Here is a 22197-nt window from a genome sequence, read left to right as displayed (position 1 = left end):
CCTGGGGGAAGAAACTCCTCCTGAGTCTTTCAGTCTTTGCCATCAGGCTACGGAAGCGCTTACCAGATGGCAGCAGGGTGAAGTGAGAGTTTGCAGGGTGATTAATGTCTCTGATGATTTTAGTAGCTCTACCTCTGCAGCGTTTGGTGTAGATGTCCTGCAGAGACGGGAGAGCTGAGCCTGAGATGCGCTCGGATAAGCGCACCACTCTTTGCAGGGCTTTGCAGTCGTGACTGGTGCTGTTCCCGTACCACGCTGTGATGCACTGAGTCAGGACACTTTCTATCGCCCCTCGATAGAAAGTTTTCAGGATGGCTGGTGAAACCCTGAATTTCCTCAGCTGGCGCAGGTGGTACAGTCTTTGCCTGGCTTTTTTCACCTGTGTCTGGATGTGTGTAGTCCAGGTCAGATCCTCGGAGATGTTCACACCCAGGTATTTGAAGCTACTCACTCTCTCTACCGGTGTCCCGCTGATCATGAGAGGGGAGTATGACCGATGCTGTCTCTTCCTGAAGTCCACAATCAGTTCTTTGGTCTTGTTAACATTCAGAGAGAGACAGTTGTCCTGGCACCATGATGTCAGTTGCTCCACTTCGTCCAAGTATGCCGTCTCATTGTTGTTGGAGATGAGACCCAGGACAACAGTATCATCAGCAAACTTGATGATCGAGGTGGAGCTGTGTGTGGACAAACAGTCATGGGTGTAGAGAGAGTAGAGCAGGGGACTCAGCACACAGCCCTGTGGAGCTCCAACACTCAGGGTGATGGAGGTGGAGGTGAACTGGCCTACTCTCACCGCCTGGGGTCTGCCAGTGAGGAAATCTTCAATCCAGAGGCAGAGAGAAGAATTCAGGCCTAGATCCAGGAGTTTGTGTGTTAGCTTAATGGGAACTATGGTGTTAAAGGCTGAGCTATAGTCAATAAATAGCAGCCTGACATAGTTCCCACTTTTGCTGTCGATGTGAGTGAGGCAGGAGTGAAGGACGTGAGAAATGGCATCTTCAGTCGATCTATTGGGACGATAGGCAAACTGAAGAGGGTCCAAAGTGTCAGGAATGGAGGAGCAAATGTTGTTTTTAATGAGTCTCTCAAAGACCTTCATGACTAAAGATGTGAGAGCCACTGGACGATAGTCATTTAGGCAAGAGGGTTTACTGATCTTAGGTACAGGGATGATGGAGGATCGTTTGAAGGAGGTGGGGACAACAGATGTAGCAAGGGACTCGTTGAATATGGATGTAAAGAGCCCTGCGAGCTGATCAGCACAGGACCGCAGAACACGACCTGAAATACCATCCGGCCCAGCAGCTTTCCTGACATCCACACGTTTGAGTGCCCTCCGAACCTCGTCCTCCGAGACAGAGATCACGTGACCGTTGCTGCTCTGAGGGACTCTCTCTGACGCGTCACTCGCCGGAGTCGCGCTGCCGCGATTACCATCAAAGCGAGCGTAGAAAGAGTTTAACTCGTTCACCAGTAACGGATCAGCTCTCACCTCTGCAGAGGATTTAGTTCCAAAAGCACAGATGGTTCTCAGTCCCTGCCACATCCGCCGGGAGTCGTTGAGTTGGAAATGAGATTCCACTTGGTCTTTATAGCGGAGTTTTGCGGCTTTAACGGCGCGCCGGAGGGCGTAACATGAAGCTTTGTACTCCCTCATATCCCCCGTTAGGAGACCGGCATTGTAAGCGGTGGTGCGCGAGTTTACTGCAGTGCGAATTGAACTGTCCACCCACGGTTTCTGATTAGGGAAGGACGTTATAGTTATTGTTTGTGTGGCTTGCTCTGTCAGTGTGTTAATAAAGCAGAGCGCCACTTCTGTGAACTCGCTGACGTCCTCAGAACTCGCGCGGAACATGTCCCAGTCGACGTCATCAAGAGCTGCCTGTAGCGTGATCTCTGAATGGGATGACCAGCGTTTGACTTCCCTCCTCACCGGGGGCTCTTGAACGAGCCTTTGTTTATATTCCGGTGTGAGGAAAATGGCGGCATGGTCCGATTTGCCAAAAGCTGGCTGTGAACGAGCTTTGTAGGCGTTCTTAAACGGAGAGTAGCAATGATCCAGTGTGTTTGCTCCTCGTGTGGGACAGGAGACATGCTGGTGAAAGTTTGGCAATACTTTCTTTAGGTTTGCTTTGTTAAAATCACCCGCGACGATGAAAGCAGCGTCGGGGTGTTTGTTTATGAAGCCGCTGGTCACATCATGGAGGGCAGATAAAGCCAGCCCCGTGTCTGCTTGTGGTGGAATATAAACGGCAGTGGAGATGACCGAGGAAAACTCCCTCGGTAGGTAGAAAGGCCGGCACATGATAGTTAAATGTTCCAAGTGAGGCGAGCAGGATCGCGAAAGAATGGAGATGTTCCTAGGATCGCACCATTTCTTGTTTATCATGAAACACACTCCACCGCCTTTAGATTTCCCGGCCTCGGCTGTTCTGTCCATCCGAAAAACAGAGAAGTTCTCGGACGGCGTCACGGCTGTATCCGGGACCGCTGGCGTGAGCCATGTTTCGGACAGACAATAGATGTTGCAGTCTCTCATGTCCCGTTGAAAGCTTATCCTGGCTCTAAGATCGTCCATCTTATTCTCCAAGGATTGGACGTTTGCGAGCAAAATGCTCGGGAGAGGAGGACTGAATGCTCTTTTTCTCAGTCTGTTGCGGATCCCAGCGCGTTTCCCGCGGTGTTTTTTGAATCTTCGCCGTCGACTCGAGTGGCCATTGTTCAACTCGGCGTCCCGGCGAATCTCAGATGGAAGATTGGAGAAAGTGTCCTGAAACAGGTCAGTGTAGCGGTAACCAATTTCCAGAAGTGTTTTGCTGTCGTAACAGATCAAAGCAGATAATCCGTTGGAAAAAATAGAGAGTAAAAGAGAGTAGAATAATAAATAAAAGCAAAGTCTTAGCGGAGCGACCTGAACGGCGACCGAGCACGGCGGCGCCATTTTGCATTTTATATATATATGATAATATATGTTTTATCTGAGTATATATATGTTTTAATATATATATATATTAAACAAATATATGTTTTATCTATATGTTTTAATATATGTTTTTTATTTATAAAACAAATATATGTTTTATCTGAGTTCTTCAAGCCTTCTCAGGTAATATGTTGTGTGTCCCATTCTGTGTAAGAAGCCACATCATCTCACAAAAGAATGCTCAACTGTCGTTATGAAATGAGTTCGGAGTAAAAACATTAGGGATGCACGGATATGAACTTTTTGGTCGATACCGATAACTGATATACTGGCCGATAAATCGGAAACCCAATTTTTATAGAATTTTTGAGAGCCAGATTACTAAAACAAAAGTCTCGCCATTTAAAGTCATGTCCCAAGCAAACAATTATAAATGTTCTAATTATAATTTTATCTAGCCTATATGACAGACACTGCACACTTAACTGTATTTTTCTTTTTTGAAGTAATTCCAATCATATTTAAAGTAATTTAATGGCGAACAGTGCACATCTGAAGTGTCTCAGAGTAATTCAATAATCCATTATCTATCGGTTTTAATATATCAGCCTCATTTTCTTATCAGGACGATAACGATTAAATTAAAAATTAACACATTTCGACCAATTCCGATATGGTGGACAATATATAGTGCATCCATAAAAAACATGTTATTAAATGTTTTCAAGAGGTTCATAAAAGCTTCCCATGTTTGGAAAGATGTTTGACACCTGTTGCTTTTTCGAATGCACATTATAAGCCCAAGCGATTTCATAATCGCACAAAGCCAAATCGGCATCCCTATACCATCGAGCATTAAAAGGAAACTTAAAAGTGTAGAAGCATTAACAAATTACTACCACAGACAATGAATAACCCCAAAAGATTGATTATTTTCACAGCAATAATGTTAAATATCACTGTAGTAATGCCTGTATGTAACACATTGCCTTAAATAAAAATGTTCATTGAGTGACATTTCACAGCAATTTCCATCATGTTGACAGACAATAAATATTGTATTTACCTAATTTAGAAACATTCCAGTAAACCCTGCTAATATAGATTATAAGTGAAAAGGGGAGACAATTGCATTTTAAAGAGACACAAGGATTTAGAGATTCTTATGCATTCCAGTGAACCATTCATGGGATATATATCGCAAATTAAATCAGGAGAGCAGGCCACAAATGTGCAGTATATTTTGTCTTTTTTTCCATAACGTTACAGTGGAATACAAAGGAAAATAAGAAAATAATTAGGAGGAAAAGAATGCAACGGCTGAAATGAGCACTTGACGTAGATATTCTCTTTAAACCACTTCACAATAAAACAACACGACACTCTCCTGATGCAAAGAAAACATGAAGGACATTTTACAGTTCATTCAGTCAAACTGACGGAAAATTGATTATTTGTAGCACAACCTTATGATTTGGAAGGATTTCTTTGAGTCTTTCTGAATGGAACTTCCCCAAACCGGAAGTGCCTCCCATAATCTAAAACACAGTAGACTTGACAGGAAAAGGGTGGATAGGTGAAAAGCAAAATGAGTTTTGAAGAATGTTCACATTGTTCTTTCCCTTAAAATGAAAGACAGCATCCAATAGGGGTGCACAATATATTGAGATTAGAAATATTGCGATATGCATATCACAACGGCACAAAATATCTGAATGATTTTAAAAGGCTACTTCAACATATAGCAGAGGTCGACGCATACAGCAGAGAATAGACTGGGCACATGACTGTTAGTTTTGTGACTTGCTTGACGTAAAAAAAAAAAAAAAGAGAGTTATTAAACACAATAACTTGCGGAAAAACAACTCTTTGCAGTCTTGCGCACAAGCCGCCTCTCTGAAAGCGTGTGATCCCTTTAGTTCTGTTTCGTGTCTTGTTACACACTCAAATTGTCAAATAGACACACAGTTATGTCAAAATGGCTGTCTTGACGAGTATTCATGTAAACATAGTCGGTTATACTTTGAAAGAACCGAAGATCTTGGCCAATAATCTCCATCCCTCAGTAAGAGCATTGAAGATGGGTCGTGGCTGGGTCTTCCAGCATGACAACAACCCGAAACACACAGCCAGGGCAACTAAGGAGTGGCTCCGTAAGAAGCATCTCAAGGTCCTAGAGTGGCCTAGCCAGTCTCCAGACCTGAACCCAATAGAAAATCTTTGGAGGGAGCTGAAAGTCCGTATTGCCCAGCCACAGGATTCTGAAACCTGAAGGATCTGGAGAAGGTCTGTATGGAGGAGCAGGCCAAAATCCCTGCTGCAGTGTGTGCAACCCTGGTCAAGAACTACAGGACACGTATGATCTCTGTAATTGCAAACAAAGGTTTCCATACCAAATATTAAGTTCAGCTTTTCTGATGTATCAAATACTTATGTCATGCAATAAAATGCTAATTAATTACTTCAAAATAATACAATGTGATTTTCTGGATTTTTGTTTTAGATTCCATCTCACACAGTTGAAGAGTATCTATGATACAAATTTGAGACTTCTACATACTTTGTAAGTGGGCAAACCTGCAAAATCGTCAGTGTATCAAATACTTGTTCTCCACACTGTAAATTAAAATAACAAAAATAATCATCCACCCCTAGTTTAGGTCTTTGTTTACCCGGATGTTCTTGATGTTAAGTCAAGCAAAGAGTTTTTGGTATTTCAATATTGGCATTACATTTTTTGTTTGTTTACATTGATGTTAAAATTATATTGTATTATATTATATATATTATTTGTGGCATAAATTTTTGCTAAAACACAGCTGATCACTTTCAGAAGTTGTAGTGATGCTTTCTTTTCCAAGAAACAATGTGAAACACATAAATGGTATCATTCTCATTCTTTAAATATTTTTTAAAATATAATTTAAATAGATTTTACACACTTAAAGCAATATTGTATCGCATATCGAATATCGCATTATTTAACAAGGTATTGCATATCGCATTTTTCTTCAATATCGCACAGCCCTAGCATCCAATAATAATGTTTCTTTTTTAAACGTTCCGCATTCAAACATAGCACAATACTCACATGACAAAATGTATCGTCAAAACATTTAATGTAAATAATGTACTGTTCCTCAAAAACAATTGTACACTCTAAAAAATGCTGGGTTAAAAATAACCCAAGTTGGGTTGGAAATGGACTAACCCAGCAATTGGGTTGTTTTAACCCAGCGGTAAAACAACCCAATTGCTGGGTTAAAACAACCCAATCGCTAGGTTAAAACAACCCAATTGCTGGGTTAGTCCATTTCCAACCCAGCTTGGGTTATTTTTAACCCAGCATTTTTTAGAGTGTATGGACTACTTTTGACACATTTCTGGTGTTTTTTTTTTAAGCTATAAAGCAGTTTCAACATCCTGTTTATCAACTCTTTTTGAGAAAGAAGGAAGAAAGTCATATAGGTTTGGAAATTACATGATGACAGAACTTTCATTTTAGGCAAACTGTCCCTTTAAGAACTCCACAAAATAAACTATAACAGCTCGTCTATTAGCACATTAGCCCTATAACGAGAACTTATGGATAATTGATGAATAAAATCAAATGCACGCTCTCAATGTCTGTTTCTATCTGCAGTCTGTTTCCCACTGAATGACATGACAGAAACATTTTGTAGCATGTTGTTGCTAAGAAACCACATTTCCAGATTTCCTACATAAAAAATAAAAAAAACACCCTCACAATCCTTCAAAAAATAAAATACAAATTATATAGTTTTCTCCTGGTGATCTCTGATGAAATGAGTCCCTGAACAAACGAAATTTCATGCCTGTCGGGTATTATAGTGCTTTCATCAAACAGATTTATGGGACAGTAATATGCATATTGTAACTGAAACCTTTGCTTGTTATTTCTGTTCTCCCGTTTCAGGCATGGAATGTAGGATAAAAAAAAATGGACACACCTATAAATTTCCCCTGGGATTGTGTGTAACTGTGTAGTTGACTATTTGGGACAGGTGTTAGAGACACACCCAACACATTGTTTCACCTGTAGGCGTGATGAGACATGCCCTGTCCTGTCACATGTCACTCCCTACAACCCCGATCACCACCGGTGCAGGAGTTATAAATTATACTTTAGACTGCACACATCTGTGCATAAAAATTATTTTGGTCAAGAAATCCCGATGTCACCCAAACCCATTTTCTAAAAATACTGCATAAAAAAATAGAGTTGTGCAGGTATGACATCACTTTGTAGGCCGAAGCCGGAGTTAGCATTTTAGCACTTCCAGTCCCAATATCCCGATGTCAATTCGTTTTTTGAATGGGGTTTTGGTTAGATGGCTGAAATAAGGTCTGTGGTGAACAAAAGCTCAAGACTTTTATGTTATATTCTATGACATAAAATACATCAGTATTACCCACACTCGTGATTTTTTGAAGCTGTAACGTGTCTTGAAAAAGGCAGTTGCTAACAAGTGGCTAAATGGGACTACAGAGTAGGGCTGCAAATATCGAATTGCGATTATGTAAAGTGTGTAGGTATAAAACATTTTTGCTTATATATTATGACTAATAATATATAGTTTTTACTTCTGGCGACTGCATTTAGCTTCAAAATTCATAAAAGGGTTAATCTGTGAAAATTATCTTAATGGACAAAACGTGCAAGTAACAAAAACCTTTGTTGATCACAGAGCTTGTTTTTTTGTGATAATCCAAAAGCCAATGGGAAAATCCTATTAACTGGAAACACTTCAGGAGTTTCGCAGTCGTCGTCTGATTGGTTGAATTCTACAGGATGTTCGGGAGATGTGCGTGTCGTGTTCTTTAACGGTCCGCCTGGAAACAAGTGCCATGATGCGAAACCCCCTCTTCGAAGAAAAAAGCCGTCATGTTTACAATTGTGACAACGAGCGCTTACCATGAACAACTAAACACAATTTTCAAAAGTATGTAAACTTTGTGGCGGAGACTCTTTAAAATTAGTCCAAGCGTTTTACAGTATGGTCTGTTATTTTAGGGACATCAACGTTACATTTTCACGCCCCTAAACATGACACGGAACAAAACAAACTGTGATTGGTTGCGTTACATGTCAGTCAGAGCGGTCCTTGGCCAATGAAAGCTGTGATGGAGACCAGACCTTCTGCCGTCTATCTCAAGGTCTGCCTACGCGAGACTATACCTGCAACACTCAATTTATAATAAAATGGAAAAATGTATCGCATCCAAAATAAAAGTTTGTGTTTACATAATAGATGCGTGTGTGTGTGTACTGTGTATAATTATTATTTATATATAAATACAGACACTAGCATGTATATATTTAAGAAAAATATGTTTTTTTTGTTATATATAAGATAAATTATATATACATGCAAATATTTCTTAAATATATACATGCATGTGTGTATTTATATATCTAATAATTATACACAATACACACATATATTATGTAAACGCAAACTTTTATAGCTGTTCCTGAGCCAAGTCCTTGAGTCATGCAAGAACACGTGCAAGTACAGTACAACCGCATGCTAACACTGCTTTAGCATTTGCATTTATCACACAGTAGGAGTCTGGCCTCAAACTGCACATAAGTGGCTTGACCTCAGCTCACCCCCACATGCAGGTGAGTGGACAGCAGTTATGTCACCCTCCAGCTGGCAAAGGTCTTGTCAGCCCTGCCGCTGGTACTCTCCTGGAGGCTGATGGGATTAGAGAGATCCGACCGAGCCTGGCACTGTCTGGATGACCAGGCCCCGGTTCTGAGAGTCTGACGCCAGGAGGCTGAGTGAGTGATTGAGGGCCGGCTGTGACTCACAGGTGAGGCTTGTTTTAAACCCATGGCAACTCCAGCAGGATCACAGCTATTGCTCACAGGTAGGGAGTGTTCTGTGTGCACAGTTGAGTAACAACAGAACACACACACACACACACACACACACACACACACACACACACACGCCCTGGTACACCCATGCGTTGAGTCACAAAGGAAATTTGAGGGAAAACTCTGAATTACAAGAAATATTAATAATATATAAACTCACATTTGAGTGACAAAGTCAGAATTGTACGTTTTTTTAAAATTCCATGGAAACAAAACACTAAATTGCGAGATGTCTTCTTTTATATATACCGTGTCAGAAACAAGCTTCCATAGTTCTGTCTTTCCTGTGATACTTCAGCAGATGTTAAACATCCCACCACTTCCACTGATGTTTACCCCTCTTATCTGTCCCTCCCTTTCTCTCACACTCACACACATCCATAGTGTACACACTCATCAATACTGCACTCCTTTTGAACTAAATCCATGTTCTTTAGAAGGCCAATTTAACAAGCTATCTGAATAGCGGGTGGATTTGGACGAACGATCCAGCTGAGCACCACCCCTGAAAGACGGCAACACACAGCCATTCTCGGTTAAACGACAGATCACGCAAACGCAGCTAGTGGTCTAATTCAAAAGACCTCCCGTGAGGTCTAACCCACTTTATGTTTATGAAATGTAAATCTATACTGACATAGTAAACTAGAATTTAAATATCTGTCAGACCGATGAAAATATTATGTGAATTGTGCTGTAAGTTAGTCTTCATAGTTAGGGTTCCATTGCTTTAAGAGTAACACCCCAGATACAGGAGACATCCGCTTGCCCTTGATCAACCAGAATAGTTTCTTTGTCCTCATTTTAGGTGTTGGACTTCAGGTGGCCTATTTAACAGGCTTAAGTATCTGATGAGAGCTGTAATCCTACTGGTGTGACAAGTATTAACTTTTTTTAAAAGTTACAAACCAAAAACTGCAACCGAAACCTTCTGGAAATCAATGGAAACATTGAAGAGAAACACATGACTGAACCTGTTGCAACACACACCAGCACGTCCCCCCTCCCTGAATCACCTATGCTGGAATGCCCGACAGAGCACATGCCAATAAACATAGCAACCAATACAGGTTTGCTAGGGGGAAAAAAACGCATGAGAGGAGACCGATAGATAGATAGATTGATTTACATTACATAATCAACTGTGACCACTTAGCAAATGCAGCTTAAATGCAATTGCATAAATTAAACAATGAAATCATTCAAATTAATTTAAATATTCAAATAAACTGTTAAAGTATGTTTGTATTATTTCTTAGTCAAAATGCAACAATACAAGCTAATTAAAGTCTGCATTTCGGTTACCAGACATTTAATAAATTCAAAATATGTATATTGTATCAGTCCATGGATAGACGGATGGATGATAGATAGATAGATAGGTAGGTAGGTAGGTAGGTAGGTAGGTAGGTAGGTAGGTAGGTAGGTAGGTAGGTAGGTAGGTAGGTAGGTAGGTAGGTAGGTAGGTAGGTAGGTAGGTAGGTAGGTAGGTAGGTAGGTAGGTAGGTAGGTAGGTAGGTAGATAGATAGATAGATAGATAGATAGATAGATAGATAGATAGATAGATAGATAGATAGATAGATAGATAGATAGATAGATAGATAGATAGATAGATAGATAGATAGATAGATAGATAGATAGATAGATAGATAGATAGATAGACTCTAAAAAATGCTGGGTTAAAAATAACCCAAGTTGGGTTGAAAATGGACTAACCCAGCAATTGGGTTGTTTTTTTAACCCAGCGATTTGGTTCTTTTAACCCAGCAATTGGGTTGTTTTAAGCAAACATTTAACCCAACCACTGGGTTAAAACAACCCAAATGCATTTTTTTAGAGTGTAGATAGATAAATAGATTAGATAGATGGATGGATGGATGGATGGATGGATATATGCCTACATACAATTGTTCCCACTTAGATATTGCAAACTAAAAATATTAATAATACACTTTATGTTTTGTTTTGATCAAATTATTCATTATTCCTTTGTCGAAAAGTAGAAATAAAACCAATTAAAATCAGTTATGCATATCGGTAATCTGACATTTAAACAATTTGTTGTAAAAAGTGATTGATGATTACTAACAAGATTAGATAGATAGATAGATAGATAGATAGATAGATAGATAGATAGATAGATAGATAGATAGATGTGGGTGTGTGTGTGTGTGTGAGAGAGAGAGAGAGAGAGAGAGAGAGAGAGAGAGAGAGAGAGAGAGAGAGAGAGAGAGAGAGAGAGAGAGAGAGAGAGAGAGAGAGAGAGAGAGAGAGAGAGAGAGAGAGAGAGAGAGAGAGAGGTTATGTTCTTATATCGTGAGTGACAGATAAGTAAGAACACAATGCAAATCACTTGTGTTCTCACGGTTCTCGGTAAATGACACTAGCAACACGAACAAGAAACTTGATCTCTCATCAAGTTCATTAATGATGACAGATCTAACCATAAACCCACTAAAGATAACAATCTTATGCAATATACAATGACTCGTGTATAAAGCATGCACTTTCGTTACACATGTATTCGCCTATTAGAGCACCACCTGTGATCCATAAGTTGCTCCAACAGTTGGATCAATGCACTTTACCTTATAGACATTTTCCGTAATGCGGTGAACCTCGTCGGTGCGAGACATGGTGAAATCTTCAGTTACAACCATAAACGGTGTCTTGCTGAACGTGAAGTGTTATCCGAACAGTGTGTCTGTGTGATGAGGGTCAGCTGCGAATCTGCGCTCCGATCCACGGGAGTCTGATCTCAGCGAAACACTACCGTGCGGAGGCAACAGAGAGGAGGAGGGGCTTACAAAGGTAGCACCGCCCCGTGGTCGATAACTCGAGATGGAGGCGTGGCTACGCTCCACCTGCGCACGCCCCGTACTGGATGTAATTTCTCTAGAACTCCCCATTGATCATCATTGTTGAACGTGATTACATTGTTTTATGTTCTAGGTTTGGCTATGAACACTTTGAATATGACAAACTGCAGAAGTGGGTTCTTTTATGAGTTATTTTCATAGCAAATTCTTTACACACTGGGTAAGATTAATCTGTAAAGTTTGTTGGGAAGAATTTAGGTTGTATAGTGCTGTTTGTTGTCCACGATTTTAATGGAGATATTTTACCAGTCAATATCCATTACTTTTCCACTCGTTTGTGATCACTGCAATATAGCCTAGTTATCTATTTATTGCCATAACAACATAACAAACAAAAATTATATATATATATATATATATATATATATATATATATATATATATATATATATATATATATATATATATATATATATATATATATTAGTGGTCAGTAGTATCTATCAAAAGTGGTCCAAGGAAGGAGGTGAACCGGCGACAGGGTCATGGGCGGCCAAGGCTCATTGATGCACCACGTTGGGAGTGAAGGCTGGCCCGGGTGGTCCGATCAAACAGACGAGCTACTGTAGCTCAAATAAAGTTAAAGATGGTTCTGATAGAAAAGTGTCAGAATACACAGTGCATCACAGTTTGTTACGTATGGGGCTGTATAGTCGCTGACCAGTCACGGTGCCCATGCTGACCCCTGTCCATGGTGGGCATGTGAGCATCAGAACTGGACCAAGGAGCAATGGATGAAGGTGGCCTGGTCTGATGAATCAGGTTTTCTTTTACATCAAGTGGATGGCCGGGTGCGTGTGCGTCGCTTACCTGAGGAACACATGGCACCAGGATGCACTATGGGAAGAAGGCAAGCCGGTGGAGGCAGTGTGATGCTTTGGGAAATGTTCTGCTGGGAAACCTTTGGTCCTGCCATCCATGTGGATGTTACTTTGACATGTACCATATAAATATATTGGCCTCAATAATTCCCTGATATTTCACAGTGAGTCAGAGGAAAACCCTTTAGAATTACAGTAGAAGACATGAAATAACACGCAGATTCATATGCATGTAAATGCTTCCATACATGAACACAAGGTTTACATTACACACAAACTGAGCCATCGGAAGAGGATTGCCAGTTTGCATCTGTCAGCACAGATTTATTTCCTCTCAATTAGTGATATTAAGAGCCCTCTGGTGGTCATGAGATGCTAACACACCTCCAAGTGGCACAACCACGAATTCAATGTAGTTTACATTGCAGAATACACAGATTTTAACCCAAACTCTTGCATTCACATGTGGTTTGCATACATGGATTGGCTAAAAAAAATGTACTACATAAAAGTGCTCATAGTTCATAGCTTGTTCATTTATTTTAGCAAAAGCAAATCGAATCCGCCATATCCAATAAAACTACTAAAACCAACAACAGCTAGTTTAATAGAAGAAAATATGAAGAAAGTGTTAAAAATCCTATTTCATGTACACATTTTGCAGATGCTTTTATCCAAAGCAACTTGATTTGTCCCTCTGTTCTAGTCACACACAAAAACATTGTCTGATGAAGAGCCTGCGTGCTCAAAACATTACCTGTGTGAGAGTCCATTATTGCATTTTTGGACTTATTTTCTGTTTTTTATTATTTCCTTTGTCGAACACCGCAACGTGATATGTGTGCTTTGGTCCTGTTTTTGCCTCTTTTCTTGTCACAACAGCATTTCTGTTTGATTCAATGATTTGAATCGTTTGCGTAATAATTCTTACGATTAACCGTAAATTTACCTTTTCATGATATTTTATTACTTTCCATGACTTTCAAATCTGGAAATCCAAAAATGTAAAATCCCCTTAAGTTTTCCATGGTCATGGGAGCACTGCTTCTGATGCGTGCCTATTAAATATCCCATGAAATCCTTATTTTCTGTCAATTTTATTCCCCTGGCTCTTCCTTTCATTAAAACCAAAGTGATGAGCCAGGTTGTAAGATCAAACATTACGCTGCCAGCATCTCTCGCTCCGACTTGATTTGTCCCTCAGTTCTCTCTGCAAAGACACAAAGCACAAAAAGAGTGACAGAAAGCAATCAAAAGCCAAATAAAAGAGCCATGTCATTCTCTCACACAGTGCTGTGTTTGACAGTACTAAAACAACACCTGTCTCCCCCTTAGGCACCGCTGGCAATGGATCTGTGGGTAATTCTGGAAGGGTTATGTCTTCTCCCTGGCCAGGACGGAGAGAGAGAGAGAGAGAGAGAGAGAGAGAGAGAGAGGGGCATTGGATCAGATGCAGGCTATGCAGAACCAGTGAGCGATGATAAAGACGGATGACAGGTAAAGATGCCCATACCTGAGTGATGGCCTCCAGGTCGGCTAACACAGCATCCTCATCCTCCAGTGTCAACCAACCCGCCAGCAGTTCATCAATTTGCTGTCAGGGAATAAGCTTCAAGAAGTTAGACATTTGAAGCAATAAAAAACAGGAAAGAGCAGTGTGGCCAATGTCTGGGGCTGTAACAGCAGGAAGAGTGATGAAGAGAAGCTTGCATTCAACATTTTATAGCCAATCCATTACATTTGGACTCATTTGACGATTGAAAAACCACGCATCATGATGGCCACAGTGGAAGAAATCAACGTCTTCTGAAGCAAAATGATAGGTGTGTGTAAGAAAAATACTTATATTTATACTCTTAGCTATAAACTATCTACTGTCATACGAGCATGGATGTTGTGACGTGACGTAAGTGTGTTGTGAAGTTGGCGATGCTTTGAGCTTCTGCGTTACTTCTCATGCGAACTTCACAACGCACTTCCGTTTATGTCAAGTCTGTTTGATTGGACCACACGGGCCAGCCTTCGCTCCCCACATGCATCAATGACCCATGACCCTGTCGCCGGTTCAGCACTGTTCCTTCCTTGGAGCACTTTTGATAGATACTGACCACTGCAGACGGGGAACACCCCACAAGAGCTGCAATTTTGGAGATGCTCTGACCCAGTCGTCTAGCCATCACAATTTGGCCCTTGTCAAACTCCCTCAAATCCTTACGCTTGCCCATTTTTCCTGCTTCTAACACATCAACTTTGAGGACAAAATGTTCACTTGCTGCCTAATATATCCCACCGAGATGAAGAGATAATCAGTGTTATTCACTTCACCTGTCAGTGGTCATAATGTTATGCCTGATCGGTGTAGGTTCTGAAGCTAAAAAAAAAACCAGAATAATTTTAGACGAATATCCTTGCACTCTGTCACTGACTATTATATATTTAACATAAGGCAGCGACTATTTGCACTAAGTGTAAATAGTATTATTTTCTTAGCTATAGATGCTATTTACACTAAGTACAAATAGAAATAGCTTCTATTTACACTGTAAAAAATAGCAGTATTTTCTTTGCAATAAGTGTAATAGTTAGATGATATTTATACTTATAAATAGTGGCAGATAGTATTTCCCCTCAGTGTTGTTGTACATTACGGTATGCAATAATAACATAGAGTGTAAATTATTATATTTATTAAAATGATTAAATGGATGCCGCCATATTGGGACAATAAAGACCTCGCTATACCTACCGCTAACCGATAAACACGTTATTATTAAACACACATTAGACACTTTATATCCACTTATCAAATATTTTCTTAATTTCCGATCTGATATGGGATAGGAAAAGCCGGATTCGAACCTTGGATTGATTTGTGTCAAAACTTGATACCACACACTTTACCCCTACGCCATTGCTACTGTAAACAATTCAGTGTCTTCCGTTTGTCTGTCCCATCCTCTGCCAACAAGGTGCGCTATTAGCACTTTTAATTTAAATAGACACTGTTAAAATAATGTAGGCCACTTTTTACTGGTAACATAATTTGGCATTTGGCATTATCAGGACCCACAATTATTCTCCCATTGCATTATTATACATTATATTCAACATTATAGTAGTTTACAACAGATATAGTAGTTGTATGTAGTACTGACACAAAAAAACATTCTCACAGTAATTTCCATTTTGGGTGAACTAACGTTATACACAATTCATATTGTTACAATTTTGTGTTGCGATATATTGTGATAATATATTGTTACATCCCTATTCATAGTTAATAGTTAAACAAGTTTTAAATATTAGTATTTCTCTTACACACACCTATGCTTTTGCTTCAGAAGACATTGATTCCTCCACTGTGGGCGTATGGATTACGTCACAATCGCTGTGTGTGGTTTTTCAAGTGTTAAACATGCGGCAGCCATTCAATGCTATTATATGGACTCACTGAGATGGGTTATTTTATTTAAAAAATATGAATCGCTTGTGTTTATCTGTTTACCCCAAACTTTCGCACAGGTTACACTAACATCCGACAACCACAAAGCGTCACAATTATATTGTTTGAGAAATGAGCAAACATCACTTTGCGAAATTATTTGCTTAAAATGTGCTAGTGCTGTCTTTCTTTAATAGAAATGCCACTTGGTTTGTTTCATTGTGTTATGCAAAGTAATGACACATTTTGAAGTGTTTTAAGTCTATTTAGCATCACTCTGAATGTAAAGTGTATTGAATGTGACAGTTATAACCTTCTGATACTCAATGGCCTCCTGCGTCTCCTCCAGTATTCTCTCCACCTCCTCAATTGACATGACCTGACAAGAAAAAAGAGCAATCCGTGTATCAGTCAAATGCTCCTAATAGACCAGTAAATAACTTTTTATATAGGTATTCATTACATTATTGACCTTTTGCCAACCTCCACCCCCATTTGGTTACTGTTGCTCAATGAGAAAAGCATTGCAAAACGCCCCGCAGAAATGAATCAGTGAACACTGCAATTTTTTGTGAAAAGGCAAACTTTTCCTGTTGTTGATTTCGAGGGGCTCTGGAGATTCAGAGGTCTTAATAGTATAGCCCAGGACAAAACAAAGACTTGTCAGCTCTGCAGTAATCTAAGAGTGTTATGTTTAAGCCTTTAATCCCAGAACAATGAGCAACAGTTCCCAAAACATGCTGCTACGGACTACATTGCCCACTTCACAACACCAAAACCAAGACCAATGAACCATCTTAGCTCCTAATAACAGCATTTAACATGACTCATAAATGCTGCAGCAGGTGCGTTCACTTGCTACAATACAGCAAATCTGTGAGTTAAAGTCACCATGAAAACATAAATGACCACTCTTATTTTTTTATGGAATTTTGCTGTGTTTATTATAAATGATTATCCATGCATGTAATTTGTCTAAATATGCATGACCTTGTAATCTTTAATCAGAATAACTTCCACTCCCTCTTGTAGCAATATCTAATCTCTTCTTTGATGACGTGTTCACCGTTTACTGGCGTGAGGGCGGGATCAACCTGTTTATCACTCCGCTTGCGACGACTGTCATGGAGGTCGACTCGATATTATGTAATATTAGGTTTATTTTGTATATACCTGATTAATCTCATATAGGATGCGTTTCTTTGAGTTAAATAACGCGCTATCAAAGAGCTTGAGTGTACCTGTGTTCATTCAGTGCTTCAGCGCAAACAAAAATGCACGACTAACAATAACTATGACTGGGACTGTAATATTACATAACATTAATTAGAACACTATTGTAATAAATTGTTGTGAATTCATTGGGTTTAGTTGCCATTTTCAGCGAGCTGTTCCAGGAAGAATAACAGATCTGAGGCGGCGTTGTTATATTTGATAAATAAATAAGTAATTTAATTAAATGATCAATTACATCCACACATTTATCTAGGTTAGAGTTAGAGTTATGTAAAGTTGCTACTACTTACATGTAGCCTACTAAATGATAAGCCATACTTGAGGTCGATGGATGATAGGCGAACGTTTGGAGTTCCTTGCTGAAAACTGTATTTACCACAAGTATTGTGAGATGGTGGTCCAGTGGGTTAAACCATAGAACTGATACGCAGAAGGTTGCTGGTTCGATCCCAGCGGTCACCACCAGTGTGTCCTTGAGCAAGGCACTTTACTCCATGTTGCTCCAGGGGGATTGTCCCTGTAATAAGGGTGCCCTTTTTGGATAAAAGCGTCTGCCAAATGCATAAATGTAAATGTAAGTACCCGCCGTTAACAATCTGTCCCTCACGGACTGTGACTTCGCCATTTCCGGTGGAGTTTTTTTTTTCTCGTGCGAATGTTTAGTCGTCTATTAGGGGGCAGCCCTACATTAGATCCACCAATAGCAAACCACAACCATCCTATCAATACCTGAAGGACCAAATCAAGCCCCGCCCTGCATTTGGTCTTGTTCGCGAAGCCGTTTCACTCGGATATATGCCACAATAGAGAAGACTATTGCAACTTCCATTTCATGCCAACTATTTTCAGTCTATACATAGACTTACCTCATGCATTTGCTTGAGACAGTCATTTCCCGCTTTTAAACCCTCGATGACCTGTACTTCAATCTGAGCAAATTCAATATCTTGCACCTGAATGAGGCATATTCGAAATGTAATTCATAGTGCCCATACTTTTTGTAAAATCATTTGATATGTATTTAATACCTTAAATATGAATAAAACCCATCTAAACCCACCATGCGCTCCAGGTTGGCTATCTGGATCTCGGTCTTGTCCAGCAGGCGATCTTGGTAGCGTTTCTTTTTGAGCAGCAGAAGAGCTCGTCTGTGAAATGCATGAATCACACGTGTTAGTGAATCTGTTATACCAAACTCACTTTGGCCATGTGCAATGCAGATGGCACCACGTCAGCACAATAAAGGCACTGTGCAATGGATGATGGGCGACTTTGGGTGATTGGCTATCATGAATGTTAGCGTTACATAATCTGAAATGTCTTACTCTTTCTTGCCATCCTTCAGGAGCAGTTTGGCCAGATGTCTCTCTTTCTCCAGCTGCAATATGATTTTCTTCTGATATTGTTTCAGTTTATCTCTCTGCTGTTTCAGTTGCTGTGATCCAGTGACAGGATGTAATGTAGAAACATGACAGTTCACTTACAGAAGCACTTCTTAATCATAAAAGTGTCAGTTTTTCGATCTGTGTGCACATCCACCTTAAACACTGTTCCTGTGCTCTGATAAGTAAGACAGCAGACTCCACTCAAACAGACATTGTCCATCCAACACAATATTCTAAGGCCCCACCATATAGACTTAAATATTTCTAGTAATTTTGACTATGCTGCTTGTTTTCAAACTGTGAGTATTGATATTGAATAAATAGTTATTGAGGAGAGAAAAAAATAATAATTTCATCTTGAATTTATGTGTTTTTGGCACTTTAAATATATTGAAAATATATCATATAAAACTAATAATAATTTAATTACTTTTAATGAATTCATTTACTATTAAGTCAGCCCCCTTAATAAGCTTATATTGTATTCAATTAATACAACATTATGTATTAGAATAAAATGCTATAGAATTGTATTAGGTAGAATTGAATAGAACCACATCTACATCTATAGAATAATTCGTAGGAACACAACGCATTTTAATAGAATAAAATATCATTTAGATTTACTTTAGAATTCATATTATATTCTATAATAAAATGTAAACAACAATATAAGTTGTTATTTACATGTTATTTATAGAATTTATATTCTATTCTATAATAAAATGTAAATAACAATATAAACTTAGTTAGTATATATATATTTATACTTTATTATAGAATAGAATATGAATTCTAAAGTAAATGTAAATTATATATTTTAATAAATGTTGTACTGTTGTCTACACATTATTCTTTAGAAGACGTGGTTATATTCTATTCTACTTAACACAGTTCTGTTCACTGCTGGTTATATATGCTCTATATAATTGTGTATGTGACAAATAAATCTCTTGAATATTGTTGCATTTTATTCTAATTCATTATGTTGTATTAACTGATACTATTCCATTTCATTCTATTCAATAAAGATGTTCTACTCTACTCTATAATAAACCGGTATATTCTATAATATGTAGTACACTGTTTTATTCTATAACCAACTCTCAAACATGATGTTCTAGATTCTATTTTACTCTATTGTACACACTCTTCGGTTCTATAATGCAGATCTGTTCTGCTCTATTCTATCTGTTCTACACTTGTATTCTATAATATACGGCTCTGTCCACCTTTATTCTACACTTGTTGCATTTTATTCTTATGCATTATGTTTTATAATTGATACTATTCCATTAAATACAATAAAAGTTGTTGTTCTGCTCTATTCTTTAACAACTCTGTTCTGTTGTAGCCTACTTTATTTTTTATAATAAACTGTTCTTGTTCTATAATAGCCTATAGCCAACTCTTTTCTATTTAACAATAGCCTGTTCTATTCTATCTGTTTTACAGACTCTATTGTATTCTATAATATACTGTAATACACTCGTTTCTACAGACGCATCTATTCTGTGTTCTGTAAAGTAGGACAGCTGATCTAATCCTTTTATTCGCAGTTCACTGTGGCTGAACTCATTTCAGACGTACACTAGCCTACAGTATGTTTACACTTGTATGAGACGACACAAACCCAACACACGCGCGTGTGAGAGTGTGAAACTGATCGACTTATTGATTGCTCTTACCAATATCGCCCTGTCCTGCTCTGTCACTCGACTGGGGCGTCCCTGTCTGACGAAAACATTTCCCATCGCGAATAAACCACCACATCCCCGCCTCTCTTCTAATATCACATCTCATCAGAAATGCTAGCTTCTCTTTCCTTCAAAACACATGGAAAATATGTGTTCCGATGTGTCAGGTGTATAGCGGAGAATATGGCGTTTTTTTTTTATTCAGCTGTTTCATTATGGCTCGCTAAGCGCATGTGTGTTGTGTTTATGGAGGAGCTGCGCCCTCTAGCGTCTATGATCATGAAGTGACTATCTGGCGCCCCCTGTCTTTCGCTTTGTACAGGCGTATGAAGGACATTCATTCATTTAAAAAGGGTAACATGGGGGTAAATTGATATCAGGGTGATTTTCTTTCTTCTCCTGACCATAAATGGCACAAAATCTTATCTCAGCACTTTAGTTGAATGGCTATGCTATTTTCAATTTTGTCATTTCATCAGAACATTAACATTCGTCAGATTTACTCATGCAGGCGAAACTGTCTCTGGAAAATAGTGATATATCATAATGACATTGCATTGTGTTAAATATTAAAGGTTTTTTTGGTCTCTATTTGTTAATGGGGGATTTGTGGACACAATAATGTTTTATGACATATCTTCAAAATATGGCCAAATAAATAAGTAAATATTCATATGCCTGTATATAAGTAGTAGAAACATGTTAGCTTTCAGATAAATCACTTATACTGGGATTCTGCTTTGTCTGCCATCGGTTATCCAATTATTCAACTAAACTGTTAAAATAAAATTTTAAATAGAATAGTTGATTTAGTATTTTGCATTAATGACACTTAAAAAAAATATAAATAATAACAATTTATACAGTAATTGACCTGTAATGTGTAAAAGCACACACACACACACACACACACACACACACACACACACACACACACACACACACACACACACACACACACACACACACACACACACACACACACACACACACACACACACACACACACACACACACACACACACACACACACACACACACACACACACACACACACACACACACACACACACACACACACACACACACACCCTTCCTGAACCATTTTGGCTTTGTGGCAGGGCACATGATCCTGCTGAAAGAGGCCACAGCCACCAGGGAATACCGTTTCCATGAAAGGGTGTACATGGTCTGCAACAATGCTTAGGTAGGTGGTACGTGTCAAAGTAACATCCACATGGATAGCAGGACCCAAGGTTTCCCAGCAGAATATTGCCCAAAGCATCACACTGCCTCCGCCGGCTTGCCTTCTTCCCATAGTGCATCCTGGTGCCATGTGTTCCCCAGGTAAGCACACACACGCACCCGGCCATCCACGCGATGTAAAAGAAAACGTGCCACGTTCATGTTCATTCATGGCCACCTTCTTCCATTGCTCCGTGGTCCAGTTTTGATGCTCATACTGTTGGTGCTTTCGGCGGTGGACAGGGGTCAGCATGGGCACCCTGACTGGTCTGCGGCTATGCAGCCCCATACACAACAAACTGCGGTACACTGTGTATTCTGACACCTTTCTATCAGAACCAGCATTAACTTCTTGAGCAATTTTAGCTACAGTAGCTCGTCTGTTTGATCAGACCACACCGGCCAGCCTTCACTCCCCACGTGCATCAATGAGCCTTGGCCGCCCATGACCCTGTCCCCGGTTCAACACTGTTCCTTCCTTGGATCACTTTTGATAGATACTGACCACTGCAGACCGGAACACCCCACAAGAGCTGCAGTTTTGGAGATGCTCTGACCCAGTCTTCATCAGTGTTATTCACTTCATAATGACAGAATAATTGTTCCTTCATATCAAACCATATTTTCACACAGTGAGAACTGAAGTTACAAATGTAT

General features: G+C 39.4%; 2 protein-coding genes across 7 annotated transcripts in view; both read right to left on the bottom strand.

Annotated features, from left to right (window-relative positions):
* Positions 1-11606, bottom strand: part of baiap2a (BAR/IMD domain containing adaptor protein 2a) — a 134751-nt gene extending 123145 nt beyond the window's left edge. For all 5 annotated transcript variants that reach the window (XM_079829544.1, XM_079829543.1, XM_079829546.1 and 2 more), the window contains exon 1: positions 11424-11606. In XM_079829544.1, coding sequence (XP_079685670.1) covers positions 11424-11495 — 72 coding nt within the window. In that variant the 5' untranslated portion in view covers positions 11496-11606. The remainder of the gene's footprint in view (positions 1-11423) is intronic.
* Positions 11607-12833: 1227 nt separating this feature from the next.
* Positions 12834-20512, bottom strand: chmp6a (charged multivesicular body protein 6a). Of its 2 annotated transcripts, XM_079812275.1 has the most exons (8): positions 20287-20512; positions 18539-18648; positions 18274-18361; positions 18080-18166; positions 16291-16356; positions 14049-14129; positions 13856-13922; positions 12834-13745 (listed from the first exon to the last, which is right to left on the bottom strand). In XM_079812275.1, exons 1-8 carry the CDS (start codon positions 20350-20352, stop codon positions 13696-13698), a joined length of 615 nt encoding a protein of 204 aa, XP_079668401.1. In that variant the 5' UTR covers positions 20353-20512; the 3' UTR covers positions 12834-13695. The 2 variants fall into 2 exon arrangements, with proteins under 2 accessions (XP_079668401.1, XP_079668400.1); XM_079812274.1 differs by having other exon boundaries at positions 13052-13922.
* Positions 20513-22197: the final 1685 nt, after the last annotated feature.

The sequence above is a fragment of the Gobio gobio genome, assembly GCF_949357685.1.
Source record: "Gobio gobio genome assembly, chromosome: 1".
NCBI lineage: Eukaryota > Metazoa > Chordata > Actinopteri > Cypriniformes > Gobionidae > Gobio > Gobio gobio.
The sequence above is the reverse complement of the archived record's forward strand: the minus strand, read 5'-3'. Positions and strand labels throughout refer to the sequence as shown.